The 26,693-nt window shown below is 34.0% G+C and overlaps 1 protein-coding gene across 4 annotated transcripts; it reads left to right on the forward strand.

The window, feature by feature from the left end:
- LOC113227353 (WW domain-containing adapter protein with coiled-coil homolog) lies at positions 1-26,291 on the forward strand. Of its 4 annotated transcripts, none has more exons than XM_026460259.1 (11): positions 1-141; positions 258-291; positions 807-1,068; positions 2,638-2,952; positions 3,041-3,205; positions 20,617-20,774; positions 20,868-21,138; positions 21,288-21,433; positions 24,619-24,624; positions 24,709-24,836; positions 25,217-26,291. In XM_026460259.1, the coding sequence occupies exons 1-11, from the start codon at positions 101-103 to the stop codon at positions 25,290-25,292; spliced, it is 1,602 nt and encodes a 533-aa protein (XP_026316044.1). In that variant the 5' UTR covers positions 1-100; the 3' UTR covers positions 25,293-26,291. The 4 variants fall into 4 exon arrangements, with proteins under 4 accessions (XP_026316044.1, XP_026316032.1, XP_026316048.1 ...); XM_026460247.1 differs by having other exon boundaries at positions 2,632-2,952; positions 25,217-26,287; XM_026460263.1 differs by lacking the exon at positions 24,619-24,624 and having other exon boundaries at positions 25,217-26,285.
- The last annotated feature ends 402 nt before the right edge of the window (positions 26,292-26,693 follow it).

Genomic DNA, 26,693 nt, shown 5'->3' on the forward strand with positions numbered 1-26,693 from the left:
CATCAAGATATATTACGGCCTTTTGTAAAACTGTTTTAATGACAGTGGTCTCGTTTAGCATTTTGTTACTGAGGCCGTAATAAATCGTACATTTGCATTGATGGTAATGCATGCAAGGAAACCTCAGCGAATAAGTGATGGGTATGATACAATTTTAGATGCTTCGGCTATAACAATCTGTAGATGGCGGTCGCCGATTGATAGTTTTCTGTAGATTGGGCCAAGGTATTGTACTAATCCTTTATGTCTGGTTTCAGGTACTTTGAGAAGCATCCGGCCCATCCGTATCAGGTAAGAATGAATAAAAGCGATTCAATTGTAATCTTTACGTCTACAGTTACATACGAATATGGCTAACTCCGTCTGAAATATGTACTTCTCTACGTAATAACCGTACTTGACTACACTTTTCCTGTTTTTATCGTACGTGTTCGGTCGATAGTAATAGTAATTGCTCATAAAGATGAATATTATTTGGATATGTGTTTGATTTTAGCAGCTGGGATAATCTAATTAGTAGGTATATATGGTTGGGCTTACTATTTAGTTTATCATTTTCATAATAGCATTAGCGTCTACGTTTTAAGTGCATAGAACACTAACCTTCCTTCAGGTTGCTATGTATTTTAGTATTAATTAGGTAAACAAAACATTAGAATGTGTACTACAACTTGCAATGGGTATAGATCACACTGTACCTACTTGCACAATTTGCAGTAGATATATATACATGGTAGGTAATAAAAAAATAAAAAAATGGTATAATTGATAACTGTTAGGAGCTTTACCTAAAAATTTCTGCACAGAAGTATACAAATTCCAAGGAAAGAAGGACTACTAGTGAGTATGTTTCTTCTGACAACCGGTACACACCGCTGCGATCCCCCAATGGCAATGTGTCGGCACACGGCCACACGGCACACTCTGGTCACTCTAGCCATGCCCACCACCACTACAGCCATGTGGCCGATGAACGAGGATATGCAACATCTAGAAATTCTTACCTACCGAAAAATTCTGAAAAGGAGAGAGATAGAGACTACAAATCCTCTAGAAATAAGTACACAGGTAAGTTGTATATTATTCCTATTTGTTACATTTTCTATGCGCTGTAAATTGGTCACATATTCATAAATTCAATTATTATGGAGCTTAACACATTGCTTTTCAGTCATTTAAAAAATTCTAAAAGCTGCCATAATACTTTGGTGTTTCCTTATTTTGTATGTATACTGTTTTATTTGTTTTCTATACATATGTATGACTACATAGAGCATGAAATGTTAGCAACCAATTTCCAGAAATGCTCAGTTCAAAATAAAAATTGATTTTTAAGAAAATTTTATGAACTGTAAATACTATGGTATGAACATTTTTAAAAATTAGTATAAAATCAAGAAAACATTGTGAATAAATATTTTATTTATGTATTACATTTTGAAAGTTATTGAAAATTATAATCATTTTATTTTGCACTCAAACATAAAGGACTCATTTATTTTTATAAAAAAAAAAAATGTGAATTACTCAATTTATTTGCACATGTGGGTTGCACTACTAAAAACTTAATACAAAAATATTGTGATGCTGATCTTTGACAAAATTGTACTTTTTAGTAGTAAATATTTACTTACAATACAACATTTCTGCCCTGCTGACAACTCTTTATGACATCATTTAAGAACATGTTTCAGAGTATTTGAAATATTAGATTTAGTTTACATATTTGCCTATGTGTTTTTGAAATATCTTAGTTTACTATTGCTTTACTATCACAATATAAACAAGTAAATTAATTTTTAGTTATGAACATAGACAATTAAATTTCTGCTTAATTTAATAATGTTGGTTAAATAGAGAAAAATGATAATTGCATAAAGTCTTCTTGTTACAAATATAAAACATGCCTGAAATTTTCTTTTTGTTAAAACAGTGTGTGTGATAATTGCCAAAAATGTGGAGTTGATTTCTTAATTATTTCGAAAATATTTAACTCTGTTTTGAAAGTACTAAATGAAATGTACACAAAAGTTTCAACAAAATATACTCCCAGACACATTAGAGCCACCTTGCATTTTTGTCTTAATGTCTTAATGGGTTAGAATACAAAAGTAGTGTTATTGTCGAAGAAAAAGTTTTTCCCTGGTATTGCTTAGGGCATTTAGTACTGAAAATGCCAGGTTGCTCGATTTATGAGTCTGGGAGTGTATTAGCTGTTTTTGTAACTTAGCTTACTAATTAATACAGAGTTTTAATTTGATATTTATTCACCAATAGCATATTTGAAAGACAGATATTTAAGTATGTAATTTGTGCACATAACAAACAAAATGGTTTCGCCTTTTGCTTCGCTTTGCTCCTTAATGTGTACACTACGTGCATTTCCAACAATAGCACTTTTGAAGTTGAAAGACCCCAACTGCACAAATTTATTTTATAGTTTCTTATTAATGGTTTTCAAACTTACATTAGGACTGTAGTAGTTAAAAAGTTTATATTTAAATGCTTTGGGCTCTGCGAAAATATTTACTGATATACTTGCATAATTTGTGATTACTATATAGCAAGCGAATTGTTATTTAATATTACCTAAGCATATCAAATCAGTTGAAAGTAAAATTAAAATGTTAGTTTCAGATGGTGTCAGGTCACCAAAGGAGAAACGTAGCAAAGAAAGTGACAGGGAGCGAAGTAATCATGAACGAAGTGAATCAGAGAAAAAGAGTAGGACTAGTGGCATGAACATTAGTGTTAGTAGGAGTAGTAAATATGACAAGAGAAGTGCACCTTCTGCAAATGTACCTTCTGGAAGTGAATGGTCAGAACACATTAGTTCATCTGGAAAGAAGTATTATTATAACTGTATCAGTGAAGTGTCACAGTGGGAGAAGCCTAGGGAATGGGACACAAGGAGGACATCATCCAAAGATCCAACTTACTCGTCCAGAAGTGGTAAATTTTAACATTTCTGAAAAAAACTATTGCTGAAATCGGCTTTTATATTTTTGTAATTAACAATTGTTGTTTATATATTATGTAGGTCGTGATAAAAGGTCGAGCTCTCGATCGGGAAGAAGAGAACTGGAAAAGTCTAGTAAAAGAACCAATAGCTCATCAGATAGATATTGGAATGTCGGCAATCGGGAGGAAGATGGACATGAACGAACAAGACAAAAACACGCAACAACAGCGCATGAGGGCAAAGGTAAGAAAGTCTCAATTCTTAAATTTATCTGTCACTTCTGAAAATTAATTAGGAAATTAATTTTCCTTTTTATTGGCAGTTTGAAGCGTTTGTAGAATGTTATGGGTAATAAATAGTTTAAGGAAAAAAATGTGTTTACAATTAGATACCAATTACCGAAAATTTGATAACAGATATCAAAATTTATTTATCCATGGCGTCGTGATACAGATTGGTTAAACGTGCTTCATTAACCATTAGAATCAGTACTTATCTAATGAAATAATATTAATATTATAGTTTCATTTGCTTGATAAAAAATAAGTATTATTTTAAAAAATTACTAGCCCATTTCTCGACACTTTTATACAAAGCCGTATTCATCTTGTATGCATTCACTGCATGTGTTATCTGTCCAACAAAACTGCAGTACAAATTTATTAGCTCAAGCCTCTATGCTTTTGCACAAAGCCATGTCCAGAATGAGTGTTGAATACCGTAGCAACAATACTTTGTGATTGGTTATTTAAAATTAAAAAGAGGGCCTGGTCAAAAGTAACACTAACAGATGAGCGTGTATGAAAAATTTAATATGATTTAAAAATCGCGGTTATTCATTTATAAATGATTATGACTACTTTCAGGGTACAGGTATTGATATATATATATACAGGTATTTTCGGATATATCCAAACAGTTAGCCACTCCTTGGTCAAACGTTGACTGATGGATTGTTCGGAAACGTCGGTAAAATAAAAATAAGTCATATCGTTGTAAGAAATCTGTAGCTAGTGATGATCATTTAGAGTTATTTTTCCTTTACGGTCATTTAGGGATATGTCAGTGTGTAACGAGCGGAGGTGTATAGTCGATGCCTATTCTAGTAAAAGATATGATAGTATGTATGTAATGAGATCGTATTCCTTTTATTTTTTTGAACGCCCTCCCTTATTTGCAACCACAGCTGTAACTAATTCGATGGCGCATATTTACAGCAAGCTTTCCACACTCGTGGAATATTATTCTATTGAAATTTTAATATGATCTTTGGTAAAGAAATAAAACGCATATTAAGACAGAACCACCACGAAAATAGATATTTTTAGATGAAAAGGCGTACAATTGTAGCTACCGAACCTCACTCCCTGCTTTCATAAACAACACTTGCAAATTTTCTCTTCATACTTGTTGTAATTGTAAAAGACTTGTGTTGTTATTTTTGAATATAATCCACTATTAATCGAAAACTTAGTACACAGGCATAGAGCACTACTCCTTCTTAACTTTGTTTACTTGTTGCTAATATTATGTCATTGAACCCCCAGCATTTCCAATGCCCAGGTGTCCGATTGGGGTCAGATCTAGGGACTACGCCGGGAAATCCAATACGACTTATTATCATGAACCCGTCATTTGGTAGTGATTGAGTTCTCGCTACTACTACTACTACGACACCTTACGTATGTTTCAATGGCTGTCTCAAAGATCTGGAAATAAAGTGATTTAATAATAAGTGTCAGTTAATATTCAGTTTTAACACAAATACACCAAATTACACTAAATGAATATCTCAAAAGCACGATTTATTACCAATTTTCTCCAATCTTGGGATGATTGTGTTATAAGACGAGTTTTCATGTTTTTTTCCCCGTGTCACGATTTTCTTTTCCGTCTTCATTTTCAAGAGCTTATTGGACGATAAATTTCTTTATGTAAACCACTAATTTAAGATTTTGATTCCCGTATTAATTGTTGGCCCTCTGCGTTATATATTTTGCTTTTTTAGGAGATAATGATTACGAGAAATTTCACCAGAGCTTCAAAATGCCTTCATTTTCATATTTATTTGTAAATATTATGTACCATAAGTTTACAAAGAATACGAATATACAGAATATAGCTTCTAATATAAGGAAATTTTTGGTTGTCATACTTTTGCCACCTATAATTTGCATGAAATAGTACTCTTCAAATAAATCTGATAACAATGAGTTTTTATAGCGTCTCGGCTAATTAAGTCAAAAATATTTTTTTATTTCTTTCTTTGTATTTTCTGCATGAATATTACAATAAATGCTTAATGAACTACATATTAAATGTAAAATTAAAAAATAAAGCAAAACGATTGTATTAATTTTAAGTTAAAGTAAAAACCGTAATTTATCGTAGTTGACATAAAAAAATACCTACACCATATCATTCATTCCAGTCGTTCACGAAAACTGTAAATGCCAACGAAATTCTTGGGCCCGACATGGGCCCTGCCGATAAAGAATTAGAGTAAAATACAGATATACAGGCTATATATTTGAAAGTGGGACATACTTATAGAGTGCGTTATATTCCTGATTTTGAACCCAAAGAAATAATAAACTAATGAACTTAAACTTTACAAAAAATATTTTTTTATTTTTTTTTTGTCGTCTACTACTTGAGAACAACATTAGTTATCAACGAAATCTATGCACATCACTATTATTGCTCCAACGCAGCGGCGGGAGGCGACACGGCAGCGAAAAACAAAGCACAGGTAGGGGGGGTGGGGGCGCGGGCGCATACGCGAAATTGCTGTTTGCAACTTCAGACAGTGCACGCACAACCTTGATCTAACGAAGACACGTAAATTATTTGTGCTTCCGCTCGCCCGATCGCCGCAAAATGGATATTTATTCTAACGTCGAATTGACTGAGACGGTGCGCAATAAGTGGTGATAGTGTGAGGCAAGCTATTGAAATGTTCCCAAATCGGAGTTTACGCGGAGGAGGTGAACAGTGTCGAAGTGTTGCGTGAGAGGATTATCTCAGCATTTTATACTGTGAGACAAAATGTGTTTGTGTTGTACAATTTAAAACGGCATAGTAAATTTGCCGTGCTGTGCATTGTGGAAAACGGTGGACATTTTGACCACTTGCTCCGTAACACGTAAGTAAATAAACTGTAAATAACTAAAAAATCAATCATTGTAAATAATTTGATTTCACATCTTTAACTACGCCAAAAACCTCAATTCTTATTAAATGATAACTAGTTACTAAATCATAAACTTATCTTTTTTAGTACGTAAAACATTTCGATGATAGTTCAAGTAAAAAATAATTAACATAAGCTAAAACGTAAATGTGAAATCATTGTTATTGTTGCTGTCTCACTCGGCACTCGCTTGGTAGTATTCACATTGTACTCGAAATCAAGCGTAAAGGGAATCGGTTTATTCCTAAGTACACTTCAAAACACATTTGTTGATTTAATTTTTGTTCTATCCCATATCCTAATTTTATTTTAGTCTATGTTAAGTTGTAACATGATTTACTATGACATGTATGAATATGTCTCACTTTCAAATATACAGCCTGTATATCTAGATAGACGCCGCAAGTGTACGTACTTCGCGTGCCCAAAGTAAGTTGTGCAAACTAAGTGAAATTCACTTAGTTGCCGCTGCTACACTTCAGAACGCGTTCGACCGTTGTCGTAGATAACAACGCGAAAAATGGATAATTGTGCCATTATAAACTGCAAAAGCACCATAACTGTGGGTAAACGTGTACACAGAGACGTTTCCTTCCACGGGCAAGTGATTTTGTAATCAGAAGATGCATAATTTATTTTAAAAATAATTATTTTCGTTTTGTATGAATTCCGATAAAACAAATATGCAACCGAATGTATGCCTCATGATTTGTAATACATTGCGGCTTTTACTTGGTGCGATATATTTGTGATACTTTGTTAATACGGCATGAATATCGAACGAACGCACTTTTGTATAATACATTAAGTTTCGTGGTACGGCCGCTTGTACATTTCTTTAGCCAAATTTAACATTTAGTGATGGTATAGGTACGTTAGACAACACTGTTCTCGATTCTGATCGATTTTGAAAACAAAGGGACGAAAATTATTATGACCCTAGCAATATTATAAAAATATTCTATAACTCTTTTGGCATAACGTTTAGTAACGTTTCGGTTTTTTTTTTCAGTTTTGTGGTATCTATTATTAGTAGTATCTGTAATTTCGATAATTTTCGTAGCACGTTGCCTCGAATGTCCGAATATAATGAGCAAGTAATTACATACATCGCCGGATATGTAGTACGAGTAATACAAAAAATATATAATGCAATGAATCCACAGTGCGCTGTCTTTACAAAAAACTGGAGTTGGTCATTCGTATGAGTTCGTTGCTTTCAAGGACGAAGGTGGTCTAGTTTATCTCACCTAAGATGCTATCCAAACCTGCAGAGTAGCATAGTTAATAAATCCGAGAAATAATAAACAAATCACAAAAATTTCACACGAGGCCGTCATTAAGTAAACCTAAGATTTTACCATATTTTGTCAGCAGTAACATTTTCATTTGTTACTGCTGACATCATCACCATTCATCAATTTGATCAATTACCAACAGAAATACATCTAGTAAAATTAATTATGGCTGTAAGTTCATATATTTACGTGCGTTTTCATTATTTAAGTTAATCGATAAGATCTCCTATTACAAAAAGATTATGTAATAGTTCATTTTATAGGAAGGACAATATTTTAATATTTGAAGGCAATTAAAAACAAACAAACAAAACAAAACAAACAAAATCACATAACAGGCAAACAACTCATATTAGTTCCGTCACGGACCGCTAGATGACACTGGCGTCGAAATAGCAAATTCTGCATCGCGGTGTTAAGATTTTCCCTCGCGGAATGACTACTGGCGGCGATGCAAACGTGAATGGAATCCAACTTACTACGCATCTAGCTCTGCTTTCTTGTTTGGAACTCCGCTTTAGATCGTTACTGTTGAACGTACTGCGCTGCTTCCTTATTGGAACTGCGCTTTAGAACGTTGCACTAGTTGTTGCTAGACTTGGGGCATAGCGTTACATTTCTATCGCCGTGACTGTCGTTCCGGTTCCAAAAAAATCACAGTGATAAATCATCGTGATTTTGTCACGACTGTTACTTCCGCTACCTTGTCACCCCTATAACTTACATCACGATGTACGGTTTCAGCCAGCGGCTTCTTTCTAATACTTATAGCCGTTTTTTATAAAATGATTTAAGTTTTTGCTCCCTTTGTAATAAGTTTCAATTCCATTCAAAAAGTTGATTTTCTTTTTAATGTAATTTTGTTTGTTACTTATTTAATGCGAATCTTTGGATTGTTAAAAATAGCAATAAAGTGTAATGTAATTATATTTCTAGTAGAATACACAAAGTAGATTATACATAAATATACAAAATATATATATTAATATACAATAGGCATATATTAATATATACACGCAAAATAGGCGCTTTGACGTCGAGTTGCGGACACTAGCCCGTTACACCAAGTACCAAGTAGTACATAAATATAAAATACCAATTCTTCCTATAATAAAACAAATATGCAAAAATATTTTACTTTGTTCATAAATAGGTTTATAATAACTGCTGCAGATTTTTTCATCCGCCTTTTCTAGTAGTAATAAGCACCTGCGAACCTTGTGAGTGAGCAAAGAAAGTCATCCTATTTCATTCACTCCCATCGCCGAAATGGCCCGATTTGAAAAGAATTACAACGAGTGGCGCGCTCAGTCACAATGTATCAAATACGTACGTCGTGACGTGAGTGACGGGGATAGCTATTGGAACGGAGGAACACCTATGTGACTTTGGAACGTCGTTCCTTCGGAACGAGTCACGGTGATACTGTTTGCCGGCGGATCATCGTGATTTTTTTATCGTGACGTTATTTATCACCCACCTCTAGTTGTTGCACCCTGAGCCGCTTTCTAATTGGAACGTGTGTATGGGTCCTCGACTACGTGTCGATTAGGGGAGTCCTTTCCCACTGCACGTACCTCCAGAACTGTAAGTATATGTTGTGAAATAAAACCACCATATTGGAGAATACCTGGTTTCCCTCTGCCACCCCAATAAGAACTTACTACAAGTCTTAGTTTTTTTTAAGTAATCAACATTTTTTAAAAACAAGTAAAATAAAGCACTTAACTATCTTATTCTAGTATTGTTCTACTATATTACTATTACGACTACTTGTAATCAAACAAATACTTGAACAAAAATGATTCTATTTAGAATCGATTCGATCGATCGAATGGAATATGCGAGTTCACACGTATTCCGTTCAATCAATCGATTTAGCGCGAGCGGAAGGAGGTTTCCATCACTAAATAGTTCTTGTGACGTCATAATGGGTACAAAAAATGTGGCACGCTTGGTTTTCGTACAAATTGCTGTACTTGCGGCGTCTATCTAGATATAAGTCTGTGGAGTAAAGTCATTGATGAAACTTCGTTTAAATACCGCTCGTTAACGAAATTTCGTTTTCAAGAAAGAGAGTAGACCTCCAGATCCTGACCTGTTCACATAACTGCACATTTCTAGACGTCGTTTTGTAGAATTTCTAATCGCAAAAGGTGAACATTTTTAATGACGTGCCGATTTTATTAAAGATGTTACCTGTATATTCAAAATCTCAATTACCTGTGGCCTACCATGAACTCTTATTACGATTCAGTTTAGGACTTAAAATGAATCGTTGTGATACAGCGCTACATGAAGTGTATATCACTATCCCACTTATGTGTCGTTACGAACCTATACTGAACTGTAATAAGAGTTCATGTAACGCCACTGGTTTGACTTTTGAACTTTAATATTAATGTCGCTATAAAATTTTAAACAACTAACATTTTAGACAAAGATTGAGTTGATTGTCATCAGATGTTTTTCATAAACTAAGCTTTTAGACGTTTTAGTTTAAAACCTCTTTAATATACTGACAACAGTTGAGTTACAGTCGTAATTAAATAGTTGTTTATTGACAGGGTAAGGTAATCACCACACACTTATCTACACTGAATTTTCGTAGCTCCTTTTGAAAGAATTCGTTCAGGGAAGTACTACTATTTTACCTATTACTGCTGCCAAGCAGTAATGTGAACTATACTGCCATATTACTGCATTCCGATTTTGAAGGCTGGGACTTGTCCACTTACATAATATGTGTCGTTTATTATAAAATTGAATTAAGTCCTTGTAATTAAATTTAGAAATAATGAGCTTTTAGCAAATTAATGTGTTTAGTTCTCTGAGTAACCTAGTAATGCCATCTATGGGATGTTAGTGCAATTATTGGAGTTCCTTCGCTTACATAATGAAAGATATGACTAAATGCATTGACGTACCAGTAAATGGACGTCGGGTTCGCGCTAAAAAGTGTCCGCACCTATAGGGCATTAAAATCGCATACACAGCCTCAATCGCGCAACAGTCTTCTTTGTTCGACTGACAGCGCGGTTGTCAATCATGCAGTACCATATAATAATAACTTGTAAAAATTACTGCACTAAAGTGTAAAAACAGGATTTTGTATCATATTTTCACTAAACAAATATATTGTTATCATAGTTCTCATTTAAAAGTGTTATTTTGTACAGTTTTATCGTATTTAATTTATATATAAATGGATCGTAAATATAAATTACATAAGCACACGAAATAAATACCTAATTGCCCTATTTCTACACATTGCATGCGCAAAAGATGGAAAGAGACCCATTACGTCAATTTGAAGAAGCTTATAATAAACTTCTTGGTCATTTTCAATTGTTCGAACCACAAACAATTGAAATATTTAGAACAAAGAAACTATAGAGTCGCTTTGATTTTAATCTTATTTTTTTTAATATTTCTAATTGAACGTTAGCATTATCTAACTAATATTGTTGTATAAGTTTTACGGCTGGGGATTACCTATCAGAAGTCAGAAAATACATTTTGCCCGAAATAACGTTAGCTCGAATTTTCATAATGTGAAATATACTTTTTTAGGAAGATTACAAAACAAAAGATAATTTTGTCTTTGTGAAAATCATCAAAATTATTCGAAAGCGTAACGGTTTTATTATAAATCGGAATTACGGATATTTGAGTTGAACGTTTATATATAATATCAGTACATTTCTTAAAGTACACGCTTACTTTCACAATTGTAGTAATATTTGTATGTATGTATCTGCCCATCTCTTTATTAATTCTTTAAGTGAATTTGTACAAAATTCGATAGAATGATATTTATAAAATTTAATTAATATTTACGGTAAAGGCTACTCCATTACTCTCGTGTTCAAGTAATTTTCAGTTGAAGCTGATATGGTGAATTTTGTTAAATTTCCAGCAGAAGCTGAATATGGTGTTTCTGGGCTCTTAAATTGTTGCAAGCAAAATTAGGCAGTACTGCAATGACGTTACAATTTAAATTAAATGTTTTAGTTTTATATATTTCGTTACATGTCAATACGTTTGTATAGGTTAACTTCGGACATTTTTTTCGTGGTTTTTGTATTAGACCCGACGTCCATTTGTTGGTAGGTCAATGACTAAATGTGATACTTTCAAGCAAAAAAATATGTGTTTTAAAATATCGACTACACCACTTTAATAATGATCGACACATATATCCAGGGTGAGAGACGAAAATGTATAGTAGAGATTTAAAGCTCTGAGTGATGCGCGCGACTTTTTCGTCCCGTCATTTGGTATCATAAAAATATCGCATTAAGCCGGTCAGAAAAAGCTTTATGTGCATGTAATAAAAGCTACAAATACGTTTCTCGGATCGAGTGGAAGCATAACGCGCAACGTCTTTTCTTTTTCGGACGGGCTCAAACTTATTCCGCTTTAAGAGTCTATACAACCTCAAATATGTTTGATTCCGCGTAACAGAAAATTTAATCAAGCACTTTGATTTACAAGAAAACCGCTATGTTCAGTGGGTGCTTTACATATACCAATGATTTTTTTTTTATATCAACACTAAATAGAATACGTATAGTACACGATATACATTTTTCAAATGGCTTTAATTTCGTTTGTCAAAAAATAAATTCTGAAATAAAGCCAGTGTCCCCGTTCGACCCAAGCAAAATAAACCGTATTAGTACGGGAAAAGATTGAATACCAGTTGAGGTTACAGTTGAATACCAGTTGAGTACAGTGACCTTAGACAAATTAAATTGCTATAAATCGCAGTCACAACAACGTAAACAAGACCTGTATAGAATTCCCATAAGATAACAACCGATACCGACGACGATGTTCGTAACACTGACATTGTTACCAGGAAAAGAAACAACGGTCGCATATCGACAGACGTAATAACATATTACTTACCAAAAGATGACGCGGGGCCTGACGGACTTTCATCTGCGCCGTTCTTATCGTGATTCGTAAATACAAGAAGGAAAACAATTACAACAAATGAATAATAAGTTGGTAAATTGTTTCTAGATTCTTTTTTGGTTCACTTACGGGCAATGAATTTTTAGTCGCCTGTGAGAAATATTTAACTGCCTCAGTGGCCGAACGATTACCATGCCGGACTGCCACGCAGAGGTCCCAGGTTCGATTCCTGGGCCGGGACAAATATTTGCATGGCCTACATTTAGTTCTCGTGATTTTGGGTGTAATTTGTGGTTATCGAATGTGTATGTCCATGGCACCCACAACACAGGGTTTCCCTATTGCGGGACTATGTTGAGTGTGTGCGTTATTATTATAGAAGACACGTTTAAAAACGAGACATTGGTTACACTAATTTAGATTAAATTCGGATTTTTTTATTTTTGTCTTACATAAATTGTTTCGAGATCAGTATTACATTAAAAACTTTACCAGTTTACAATATTTTACAAAATTTAATTTCTCGAATCTGTGCCGCGAGTGTGGCATTGTGAAGGTTAAGGTACTATTTTGACTGGCACAACAGACTACAGAGCACAAAGCAATGTCTGACTACAGCGCACAAATAATGTTTTTGTAAATAAAGAATTTTCAAACATGAACAATCTTCTCACTTCGTGTTTCGGTCAGGTTCCAAGCTATGTCGCAGCGTTGTAATCAATCACTGCGGTTTGTCGACTATCCCACGAGTTGGAATAATACCTAAACTTCCTTAATATCACTTTTACAAAGTTAGAATCGCGAAATACGTAAACGTTGTAAATAATACATTTGTAAAACTAGATGTAATATTAAATTATAATAATTATAACTTTGTATATAAAAAACCGATCTCAGAAGTTAGCCGCTTTCGCAGTGTTCGTTACATCTTGTGGGTGAAATCCAATAAACCGGATTCATCCCCTAATTTGTTACTCTTAAAGGTGGAATCTTTTTTAAAATTTGAATAGAACCACTACTAAGGACTTTTCCAACAAAAAAGAAACATCGAAATCGGTCCAAAAACTTCGGTGTAATCCCGTAATATACACGCAAAAAAAAACATTCGAATTGACAACCTACTTTTTAACTGACTTAAAAAAAGAAGAGGTTCGCAATTCGACTGTTTTTTTTTGCGTGTATATTACGCGATTACTCCGGAATTTAAGGAACGGTTTCGATGATTCTTTTTTGTTGAAAAGGTCCTCAGTAGTGGTTTCATTGCGGCATTTGAGAACCGATTTTGGTGATTGTTTTTTTTATTGGAAAGAGGATACCTTAGAAGTGAATTTGAAGAAAATATTCCATCTCTAAGGGTGGCAAACGAGGAGACGAAAGACTTGAGCTCGGTTTTTTACTTTACTAAGACTTGTACTAAGATTAACCCTCCTTTTTTGGAGTTGGTTAAAAAGTATAGGATTATGCACGTTTTGAAATTTATAGTAGAAGATCCTATTAGAATTATCTAAAAGACATTGAAATAAGCACTTTACATACCAATATTCGATATATTCATATAAATGCGTATAATAATTATAATACTACTAATAATAATATGTTTATTTCTTGACAAAAACACGTACAGAAGGTTCTCAGTAATTTAAGATACACTAACAGTTTTTTTTTTGCTTGTTGAAGGCACCTGTACTACACTTCACCAGATCCTCACCCTTGCGAATGATACATACTATCTTAAGGCGTTACTTAAAAAAATATAACTGTTGTAAGCTACAAATTTAAACGAATATGTAACACAAGGACCTATCGTACTTTAAAATCTTGTGTCGTCATACTTTATGTTAAAGCCTAGCGTCAGAGCCACAATTCTGGGTTTTACTGTAAAGTAGGTCACAACCCGAATTCATTTTGCATAATTGATACGGAATACCATATTCCTTGGGATTACGAATTTATTTTTCAAATGAGCTAAAAGGGTGATAGGCTGATAAGTAATATACGATAATGGGGTTCATTGACGTGTACTCAGTTCTGTCCTGTTTACAAATCTACAAGCAGTAAACAGTTACAACGCAGTAGGAGCAGCGAAGGCATTATACAAAATACAATTGCAAAACAAATTAACAAATTATAAAAGGATGCGTCCATCAAAAAATGCCGTTTTAGCACGCTAGCAGATACATTGATTGGTTGTCATTAAACAGTTCCAACGCAGTAGAAGCAGCGAAGACATTACAAATTGTATAATACAATTAATAAATTGTAAAATACAATTAATAAATCATAAAAAGATGCGTCAAAAAAAATGCCGCTTCAGTACACTAGTGTCATGAATTGGTTGTCATTTTGCCGCCGCACAGTGGGCTCAAATTGATAATTTTTGGAAATAGGAATAACTTGTGGAGTATCGAGCTAAATTTTTTTTATGTGATAGACAATAACAATCCTACTAGTTATTTTCTCTCGTCTCCATAAAGACATAATTTATAATTGAACTTAAAAAAAAGTAGTTGTTAAATAATAACATTATCAACCGACTTAAAAAAGGAGGACGTTCTCAATTCGACTGTATGTTAAAACGCGATAACTCCGGCATTTGTGAATCGATTTTAGATGATCCTTTTTGGTTCGAAAGAGGGTATCTCAGTGTTGGTCCCATTTAAATTTAAAGAATTATTCCACCACTAAGGGTGGCAAAATTCGTCCCCTGAACCTGGCTTCGCGCACGTTTCGTTAACCGATTTTAATAAATCTTGGCAAATAGGTGTAAGTAATTCCAATACGAAAGCCCATAAGCAAACTTTTGAGGTTGTTTTTCTTAAAAAAATATTCTTCCTCTAAGGAAAATTAAAAGAGCGTTCTATATTCAAAGTAAAAATGCTAACCAAATAAATCTAAAAAAAGGGGGGTTAAATTTGTCTAAATATTACTTCAGAGTTTTGAAAATATATGGTTATTTGACAAAAGTCATCATTATGTCAATAAATCTAGGCGCACTTTTCAATCGATTTCAGTTACAATCTTAGCTACTTTTTAAGTTAATATAAAAGATGTTTTAATAACCTGTCAATTATTATTCTACTATACCCCACTCGAGGGGCTTAAAATATGTGTATGACTATTTTATATTAACTAATTTGTGCTCTGTTTTGTTGTTTTTTTATAATGAGAGAAATAAACAAATATTACTTATGTTTTAAGCAAGTTTTGAGTTATTTTCTCGCCTCGACTTACAAAACACTTGTACACACTACATCACTTACACGAGTCTCGCCGGAAATTTCAATTGCTGGACACGTCTCATAGAAGAACGAGTCGCAGGCGAGCCAATTGCTAATTTCCTGTTCTCAGTGCTGCACTATTTTTTTTTACGATTTGTGACTTTGTTGTCGGCACAGCTAGCTAACTGTGACTTTTTACCACGTGGTCGAAAAAGTCCACTGACTTCTATATGTCACTACATATAGATGTTAATTTATTTAAACTGTCAGTTACAGTCTGTCGATTCTAGGCTGAATGTTTCTGTGAAGGGAAAAATGCTAAATGAAAATCCCAATACCGTATAATATTTTTTTTTTAAACTTACTTGTTTCGTAGCAGTAAGCATGACCTTTGCCATATTTACCGACTATGGTGGTACTAAATGCTCGAGAAGATAGAAAGACAAATTCTACCATCGAAACTGCGATAAAATAATTGACCTCTTTGTTGGCGAATGCTTGCGGAGGGAAAAAGGGAAGAAATTAGTAATATTTTGTGTTTTTCGGGAAGGTATTTTATGTAGCGATTGATAACAACGAATAATAAAAAACAAACGACAAAAGTAGAGGGGGTTATTATTACAACAGCAGATTACGTAATGCATTATTCTTATGCAATATTTAGCTCCTTATCGAAGAACTGTCTAAACTGCTGTTGTTATACTGCTATTCAGCTGTTGCGATTGCGTCGCGCGAAAGTGCAAGTATGCAATAGCGAATAGGCAGTGAGAGAAATGGCGCTAATCAGATGATTGGACAATGCTACGATTCGCAAATCTTACGATTGTAATCTTTCAAAGAACAACATAAAGTTCTCTTTCGCATTTTATGCTTTATTATTATCTTACTGTTATAAAGTCACATATTTGAAACTACGATTTTACGGTTTATGACATTGTAATAATGACGATTTTGACATTCGATTTCGACAGGCAGTCAATCAATTTAAATACTACTGGTGCCGAAAACAGCCATTTTGTTTTGGTTTTAATAAACCAAAACAAAATTGCTGTTTTCGGTGGTCTAGAATAGCTTTATAACAGTAGCAGATTTCATTTCGTTGCGTGTATCGCAGGATAGTCATCCACTATCCGCGTTTAAATAGCAAATAACAGGTTACACAACATGTTACCGTGGTGTTGCCAGGGCCCTTGAGTCGAAAACTACAAAAGTTACATTTTTGTTTGTAAAAATTACATTTTAAAAATTAGTTTAAGTACGCTCCAGAAAAATCAAGCGAAAACCAGTAATTGATTAATTTCATCTTATTTGCACCATATCTAAGTTACTTTTTCTTTTATTTTGGGTGCGTTCGTAAAGTATTTAGGACTTTCAATAACAAATATAGTTGAATTCCCTCAAAAGGAAGTTACGAAAAATGTAATAAATGTAACCATCGCAACACTACGTAATATTCATTCACAATGTCATAATGTATGCAAAACTTGAAAACTGCAGAATAACAGGTTTTCTGACAACAGTTTACAATAACAATTCTATAAATACAATACAATAACAAGTTGAAAACTCGCATAACAGTATAATGAATTATTAACAAACAGCCGTTTTTGCCATGTCTAGTCAAAAGGAGTACAAAATTTGAAAGAATAAAATAACAAACTATTTCAAAAAGAATGTGCTCGTTCACCCTCTTTGATATGCGTTACAAAATGACAATTTAGTTGATACAAAAGTACATTTGGCGCATTTAGTTATAGCTGTGGTTATAAAGTTGACGGTTGAAATTCTACTTGGATAATAAATAATTGGATAGAATATAGTACGATGGCTACTAACATGTAGTTCAGCAATAATGAGTTAGGCGCGAATCACTTTCGCTGAGTACAGAAGCACAAAACCACCAAAAAAGAAATACAAATATCCTGTTTACTGCTCGGAGTATTACAGATATCTTATATATTCTCCATTCTCTCTCTCTCTCTCTCTCTCTATTCTCCACGATCTGTCAAAAGTATGACATTCATGCTGATAGGTTAAACAAGTTGTTTTCGGTTGCCATTTCTTTGTGTGACGACCAGAATAATAATGCTCGCGCGTAGGGATACTTTGCTGCGAATCCACTATTTAGAGCAAATTGACAGTTCCGAGAACAGACAACTCTTTTCAAACAACTTTGTTATTTCCAAATAACAACTTACTTAAATAGTCCGTGGATTTGTGTGCGCCTAATCGATAGGTAGCTACTAGGTAAGCGAATGCTCTTATATCGACAACTACAATTAAAAAAAAAAACTATTAGGAAAATAAAGTATTGATTCTTATGCACTAAAATTTTTCGACAAACGTCGCTTTAAATCGAACCTCACTATATACTTAAACAATTTACAAAAGCCCGTGATTGCATGGTAAATCGCACCAGGCAATGTCCGCCCCCACCGTAACTGGGAAACTCGTATTGTGTATATTAATCAATGAATTTTTAGGAAAACGCTCAATTTGGCTTTGATAGAAATTCACCTAAAAATAGGGAATTTTTAGGGAAACGCTCGAAAACAAATTAAGAAATATGCCTACAAAATAAAATTTAGTTTAGTCTAAGCCTAATCGAATGCCACATACGAAGAATTACTAATACAGCGTGTTTATGTTTATCAAGTCAACCTCCAAACTAGGTAATCTCAGTACAGAGTACTAAAAAAAACGGACCTCAAATGTCATTCATCTCCTAATATGCACCCTTAGAGGTGGAATATTTTCTTCAAATTGAAATGGGACCGCTACTGAGGTATCTTCTTTCCAACAAAAAAATAATCATCAAAGTCGGCAAGTAAGCATCAAAACAAAACTAAAAAAATAAGCATCAAAACTTTTCACACGTTATCATTACTGCTCACAAGTTATCGCGTAACATACATACAAAAAAAAGTCGAATTGAGAACCGTATCTTTTTTTAAGTCGGTTAAAAATGTAATTTCGTACAAAACAAGCAACTTATCAATGTTATTTTCAAATTCGTAATAGACTTTTTCCGTATACAAAACTGGTGACTAGTTGTGCGTTAGTGACCTAAGAATATTTGCGTTGATATCCAAAATAAGAACCTTCAGTTTTGATACCTACTTCATAAACACCTATTTGTTAGGCACAACCATTGAAAGTCGTGCACGCCATAACATTTTGTGAATTGCTAAGGTTGACATATTTGTAATCTTAATCTTATCGACATTAATCTATAATGATAGAACACCCAGTAATCCGTATTACAAGGTACTAGTAGATGATTTCGAGCGCGATCGATAAGCGGTGACGTTAAGTATAGGCGGCGCGTCCACCTGATCGAATACGCCGTTCCCGATACTACCCCGATTTTTGTTCTTAGAATAAATAAACAAAATGTTGAACACAATTAGGGTTGGTAAATTTCCGAGAATATTTCCGAAAATGGAAATATTCTCGGAAACATTGCGAGAATGTTTCGCAAATGCGAAATTTACATAAAAAGTTGAATACTTTGGTGCAAAAACGTTTTTTTTCATATGAAGAAATATTTTGAAGTTAAGTTGATTGACACATTTTAATTCTTATTAATACCACAGAAATCCATTTTGGTGAAAATACTGCAAAATTTCTTAAATTTCCTTATATTTCATAGAAACTTCCCACGAAATATTTCAGAAACTTTTTGGAAATTTTTCAGAATTTCTTCATTATTTTATATTTTTATAGATAATTTTAATGTGGGGATCAAAATAATGCATAACAAAGGTGATTTAAAACTTTGTATTAAATAATTGAAATTGAATAATAAAAAAAAATGCTATACAATAGGTATGTAAGAAGCTTGTCGCACTTTGTAGACCAATAAAGTTTTAAAATATAATCAACAATAACAATTTACAAAATAATCAACATATATTATAGTAAAATTATTCAGTGCTCAAACATCAACAATTATAATTAAAATAGGTACCTCAAGAACAAATAACAAAATCACAGATTGGTTCTTAATTATGAAAAATACTGGGATTAAAAAACTTAAGAATCAAAATAAAATATAAAACTTAATACTAATCTGTATGCAACTCATCACTGCTCCATGATGTCGTATCTGAACAGGAAGCTACTGATAATGTGTCCTCATTTCTATCATACATAAGGTTCTGTTAGCAAATCAATGTCAGCGTTCAGGTGGTCAATTGAGCATCGATCTGAAATCTTCGCTGTTTTATGTGGAGCGTTTAAAAGTCGCCAATTGTGTGAAACGTAACTTAGTTTTCCAGCCCTGTCTGTTGTTAATTTGTTGCGTTTAGTGGTGTGTATGTTCCCAAATGTTGAAAACGATCGTTCCACTGCTGCAAAAGTTGATGGTACGGTCAAAATTTTGTTGGTCATCTGGCCCAATTTTGTTTGCCCAAAGAAATTATTCCACCATTATTTTTAATATTATTTCTAAATCTCTCAAACAATATATTATCAGAACAAATAACGTTCTTAAATTTTTAATTAAAAAATTTAAGAACGTTATTTGGTTCATGAAAACGATTCCTGTGCCAAATTTAATACCCTAATTTCAACATATTAACTATTAATACATATACGGTATAAAAGTGGCAAAATCTAAGTGGATTACGAATATTTATTTCATTCATTCTTTTGATGAGTATGAAATTTCCAGGAAACTTTCCATGCAATTTATGGACATTTAAGAGAAGTTACGGAAATTTACTTATTTATTCCGATTCCTTCAAAAAAAGTATTTTGGTTTTACAACCATGATATAGAACTATAACTTTTCTTAAATGTTTCTTGAATATGCGATAGTAAAAATGCAAAGTAAATATGTAAATTTCCATAAATTTCGCGTTTTGAGAATGTTTCCGAAATATTTCAAGAAACATTCAGACTGGAAAGTTTCCAATTTAGGAAAGTTTCCGGCTGCCCATCACTAAACACAATGCTTCTCTCTCGCACTATATTTATCATAGCAATATTTGCTATTTGGTAACTATGCTCTTCTTACAGATGGCCAGTCCCTGCAGGACATGGACATATCGCCAGATAGGAGTACACCTCTGTCAGAAAACTCGTACGGAACCCGAGAACCAAATTCCACAGCTCGCAGTAACTCTGAAAACAATGCAGTTCCTCCTGTAGTAGTTTTGGACAATTCAAATCAAACTGTGTGTATTAGGATTGAACTTTTACATGAAGTAATATAATAATACATAGATTTATATAAACAGTAATTAAAATGCAAATGTTTGTGTTTTTAGAGCGGGTCACTGCTCGCAGCAGCATTGCCGCGTATAGTGGCCACTTCCGCCAATGTGACGAATACAATTGGCCCCAGCGTGTCGAGCGGAGTGCCGCCTTCGAACACAGCCGCCAACAACGGCGGCGCGTCGCCAGCCTGCGACGTGAGCGGCGCAGGAAGCGGCTCTGGTACCCCTCACCGAGACGCCGGCCCCCCAACACCCACGCATTCTGAGAATACGGATCCCCACGCGCCGCCCTTGCATCTGGATACTGCTTTGCCCAGAAAGAGTTAGTATTGACTGACCTTTCCTACTACGCAGTAGCGCAACATTATTTTTTTCGGTTGATAATATCCTTATTTTTATAGAGATACGAACTGCTTTTTATGCACAATTAAATATTTCTTTAATTTTGAAACTTATCAACGTGTTGCACAGTGGAGTGCCTGGGGAGCTATTCGTCGGTGGTAGGCGGAACGCTGCACCACGCGCCGCCGATGCTGACTCCCTCCTTAGTGAACTACGTGCGTTCAGATCTTACGGGGCACGTCACTGGTTGGCCAGCGGATATTTTAGAAAAACAGGTAAGTCCAAGTAAAATGAATACTTGCATGATCGCTCAGCGGCAACCTTCATCGTTATATTTTATTCAATAAATACATAAATTCTAAACATTACCGAATTTTGTTTAGCCGAAAACTTGATAATTTTCTAATTGAACTTGCATTTGCCTGAAAATACTGTCATTAATTGATTGTAACATAAATAAAATAACTTTGTAAGATGAACCACGCACGTAGATGTTCATTAACTGTCAAAATTTCCGTAAGATTGAAATCTGTGTTTTTGTCTGCATTACTGAAGTAACAGTTTGTTTATTTCATCTATGGTCGTGCTTACCGCTGCACCAAAATTACGTGAACTGGACACAAACATGTCTATAGCCGAGTGGGACTAATGTTGTCTATTCCATTTTTGTCTATAATACCAACTGAGGGGACGAACAAGTCGTGCGCTGGGGGTAGAAATAAGTAAAGTGGCAGTACTAACCTGGACACTCTTTCACAAGGAGCACCACTGCTACTAAAAATTTTATATGATAATTTCAAGTATGTAATAGGTAGTTTAGAAACCCAAACAATTATATTAATACAATAATATTACCGTTAATTGTTATGTATTCTTAAATACAATTATTATATACGGAATATTTCAAAATAGTATAGGAAAGGCGTTATTCAGCCCGTGCACTTTTAGTGTTGGAGTTACAAAATTGACAGCAGCCATCATTGTGGCAGAAATGAGAATGTGCGGCTCAGACGCTTGTCACACTTAACAACTTCCTACACATTTTGAGAGCATTAACAAATCGAGATGTGTTATAATTGCTAATACACCGGGCAAACAAACAGGAAATTTTAAAAATTTCTACCACTAACTTGGAAGTTGGACCAAACAAATAAATTGATAACAGCAGTGAAAAAGAAAAACGAATTTCTGTCCCAGTAGTTCAAAGCTATCAGTGCCTACAGTATATTATGTATGTACTACATAACTTCTATTAGGTTTTTTTTCCTAGTACATAATCCAGAGCACGTCAAATTTGACCCTTGAGTTTCAATTCAACTCAGAAAATTTATTATAATAAAGAAAATTAATTTTCCATTTCTTAGTCTAAATTTTTGTACAATTGGATGGTGATAAGCAATAACATGTCAACCAACATGACAATCACGAAAATGGCACCTGAAGATTTTCTCTTTGTTTTTGATAGCTTATTCTAAAATTTACAGGTAAAATGAAAAATTCTGCTGTTGTGCTTGTTGTTGTTGAGATCATAGATGGAATCATAGTAATAAAGCACTGTAAAGGAAGGTGGTTCTCTCTTCCATGAGGTTACCAAAACAAGCCAAGTGAAACTCCAAATTGTTCAGAAGATTTTTATTTTTACTTTGTATGTCGCCAATACAATTTCACCCTATATGCGTATGGTCCGGGCAGTTGTTCCCAAGAAGGGACTTACTCCTGGAAACCGTTCCGCGAGATGAGGTTTATTCACCCTATATGATGAGCAATAATCTTTCGTATGAGCGTACGAAATATCAGAAGATCCGGGTAGCAGTTCCCAAGAAGGGACTCAACTCCTGGTTGCCTTAATGAGCTCTCTGTATTCTCAGATTTCTCTGCACATTAACAAAATTGTGTTCGAGTAGGGAAAATCTTAACCCCGCGATTCAGAAATAACGCCAATTGAGTCAATGCCATCTAGCGGATTCTTAGAGAACTAAAAGAAAACAATCTGGCTGAACGCCGTCTGTTACATAAAGTAGGTTTGTTACAGCACAACAATTCATAATTCCTGAGGTGATAGCAGCAAGTTTTCATTTATTATTAAATTTTAGAACAAACTATTAAAAACAACAAAAAATCTTTACGTCAAATTTTCGCTAAACTAGATCATGTTGGTTGACACGTTATTGCTTATCAGCATCCATATATAATTCAAAATTTGTACTTAATTTACTCTGGCCTTCAATATTTTTTTGTGAATTATTACAATATTTAATAAAATTATTCGTAACTGAGTAAAATATAAAATATGTTAAAATTGTAAATATTAAAATAAAGACTAACGTCTTAACATGACATGTTCACCTTTAGGAAAGTTGTTTTAAAAAAATCGAACAATTGATTTCTTCGCTTTAGTGATGAAAAGAGTAGTGTCTTTTTTTCAACGGTTAATTCAACCATTGTACTATATCGTCGCCTTCTTTCTCAAACTCACATCTAAAGCACAAAGTTACTGAAATGCAAAAAAAGTTGTATATGCAAATGTTGCAAGCTGGTTTCACATCACATTTATTTCATATTCACACACTGGCTTTTACCTATACTTAAAGTAATGCATCGAAATTAACAACCCTTGATACGAAATTTAAAATAAGTAGGAAATTTTGCCATCTCCTGAATAATCACTCTTTATAAGATACGAGTTTGAGAAAATAAGGTATCGATATAGAATTTTGTGTGCAATTGACTGATTACCATCCATTGGTTAAATTCTTCTATAGTTTCAATAGGAATCGATACAACTATGTCAGTTAATTAAGATATTCTGAAAGTGCTTAATTCTCTTTTATAGTGGTGACCAGCTTCCCATTACATTTTCTTATGGTAAAAACCACCTTTCACAGCTCATATTCACTGTAAACAAGTACAGTATAGAAATTTAAAATACAATAACTGCTAGTTTTACATTTTTGTAGACGGGCTGTTATTTTGGAAAGTATTTATAAAAACATTTTAATCTCAACTGTTGTGTGAAAATGTCATCAGAAAACAACAATGAAACCAAAGTCTAATACAGGCTATCTGACACCATTGACCTTTGCTTATGTATTTAGATTTGTTTACATATCTCGGTAGATCTAATCTTGCTGCCTGTGCATATAAAAATAAGCTAATGAATCTCTAAACTTGACATGCCATTTCACTTCACCGTAATAGTTACTAAGCACTAAAGATTTTTCAGGCAAATGACAATACTACACAATAATGGTGTTCCGGATTTTGACAAACTATGGCACAAAGCCACATTTCGCGTTTTAATGAAGGTGGAACGGCGATTCGGTGATAGATAAGATTCGGTGATAGATATTTCAAATTCGAAATGGGTTGCCGATTTTTATTCATACGTAGTCGAATTCTAAAATGTCATTCAGCAATCTCAATTGTGTGTTTTTTTATATTTCTCACGAGGGCCGCACAGACTTTGGTAAGTTGCTACCCATGAAGTTTCTTGTTATTGAGTACAATACGTTGTTTTCTTATTATAATCTTACATTGTTTTCTTTTGTAGGCTAACAAGTTTACCGAGGAAGCATATCAGCTAGGATGTCTGCAGTGTACCAGAGTTTCTGCAGAATTGAAGTGCGCGCGTTCGCTCGTCCGCCACACGGAAATACAGGCTACCTTACAGGAGCAAAAGTAAGTACACGACTTTATAATATGTACTATATACTAAATATGTAGAAACCATTTATTACATAACGCCACAACACAATAATACACAGTAAGAAATAAAAAAAAAAGAATAACAAAAAATAAAATAAAATAAATTAAAAATAAAATCTTAGTCATAGGTAATGAAATGACCACAAACATAGTCAACACTATTGTGTACTAAATAGATGTCATGTGTTCGGCTGTGGCGTATGTAAAAAGATCCACTCTGCTAATATCACCGTCGGGAAAAGGCTGTGACGCTGTGAAGGCTGTGATTTTCAGTGGACCCTAAATAACGTTTACCCTAATGTAACGTGTATGTAATTGCGGCACTAATGCTGGAATTGCGTTGTTGTCGGCAGAATAATGTACCTGCGACAGCAGATCTTGCGACTGGAGGAGCTCAAGTCACAGAACTCGTTCATGTCAGAAGACTAGGATTCGGGGTGGGGGGCATCTGCAGCCTCTCGCTAACTCGCCGCCCGCGCGCTGCCGCTCGGGAATGCAATCACCGTTCAACGCTATACATTGTTCATTCCGTTCTTTTTCTATGTAATTTAGATCGAATGATTACTGCTGTGTTGTGTGATTTGATGTTAAATTTTAAGCAATCTATCGTGTGTTGCTCTGTCGCGGTACCACAGCGCTGTACAGGTTTAATTCTTGTATGAAAAAAGTTTATAAAGTGTACGTAATTCTTGAAAATAGTTTCACTTCAGATGCTCGTACGCGTAATTACAAGTGCACCTTTAAGTCATCGACATAAAGTTTATTTATGTCCACTATACAGATATTTTCAGTACTCTTTAACTTTTAGATAACACGGACCAAATTGGATGTGTAGATAATATTGGTTACTTTGACGTTACAGATCATTTTAATGGTGACTGTATAATTATATTCTTGCGCGGATTCTTCAGTAAAATAAGCAATTCACGTACATACCTCGCCGGAAAGTAAGCACATTGGCGGTGGTACCACATAGGCTCGCTTTAAAATAAAAGCATAAGGTTCAATTTAAATTTTTGACTTTCAATTACGTACATTTTATTGACATTCTCTTGATTAATGAATTATATATATGTATTGTATAACTATAATGTGAAAAATCAATTGTATTGTATGTACTACTAGAAAAAGCGTCGCCTCGCGCGCTTTGACGCGGCGTGCTATTCATTAGTGATGATATTGCTGTTTTTCCTCCTTAAAAATAATGTAGCATTTTCAAAAAAATTGGGTTAAACATGCAATAATGACTTGATAAATTTCTATTCCATTGAGTCTGTTTAATTAAGGTAATTAATTTGTTCATCGGTCAGTTTTTAAGGGTAAAATGTTTTGTAATGTTATAAAAGAATTAAATTATTAAACAATACTTTGGTAGAAAACTATTGTTTTCTATGGCTCTATATTAGACAAAACATACAGTCATAGCGAGCGACCATTTCGCACTCCTCGTGGAACAATGGCGTAAGTGGAGTTACGTCAAACATGTTTATTGCTCCATTAGATACAGAAAAATATAACCCACATCCTCTGCATTACTTGTAACTATATCTACTTATTAGTCGATAGAATTACTTGATCTGGAGAGGATGTGCGTTATATTATTTTTTCAGCATCTAATGGAGCAATAAACGTTTTTGACGCAACTCCACTTAAGCCAATCTTCCACGAGGGATGCGATTTAGCGAATGATTTATTGCTCATTACCACAAAAATAACCTTATCGCTTCAGTGGTTCATTTTTGACCAATCAATGTATAAACTTTGTAAAGAACCAGGTATTTTGTATTAATAATAATAATTATAGTAAACCAGAAATTCTTGTAGTTATAT

This window comes from Hyposmocoma kahamanoa, unplaced genomic scaffold (genome assembly GCF_003589595.1).
Source record: "Hyposmocoma kahamanoa isolate Upper Pololo Valley unplaced genomic scaffold, ASM358959v1 100021, whole genome shotgun sequence".
Taxonomy (NCBI): domain Eukaryota; kingdom Metazoa; phylum Arthropoda; class Insecta; order Lepidoptera; family Cosmopterigidae; genus Hyposmocoma; species Hyposmocoma kahamanoa.

Coding starts and splice junctions, on each gene's coding strand:
- LOC113227353 (XM_026460247.1), top strand. CDS start 101: ATGGTAATGCATGCAAGGAAACCTCAGCGAATAAGTGATGG. Junction 292..806: donor ATCCGGCCCATCCGTATCAG/GTAAGAATGAAT, acceptor ATTTCTGCACAG/AAGTATACAAATTCCAAGGA. Junction 24,837..25,216: donor GCTACCTTACAGGAGCAAAA/GTAAGTACACGA, acceptor TGTTGTCGGCAG/AATAATGTACCTGCGACAGC.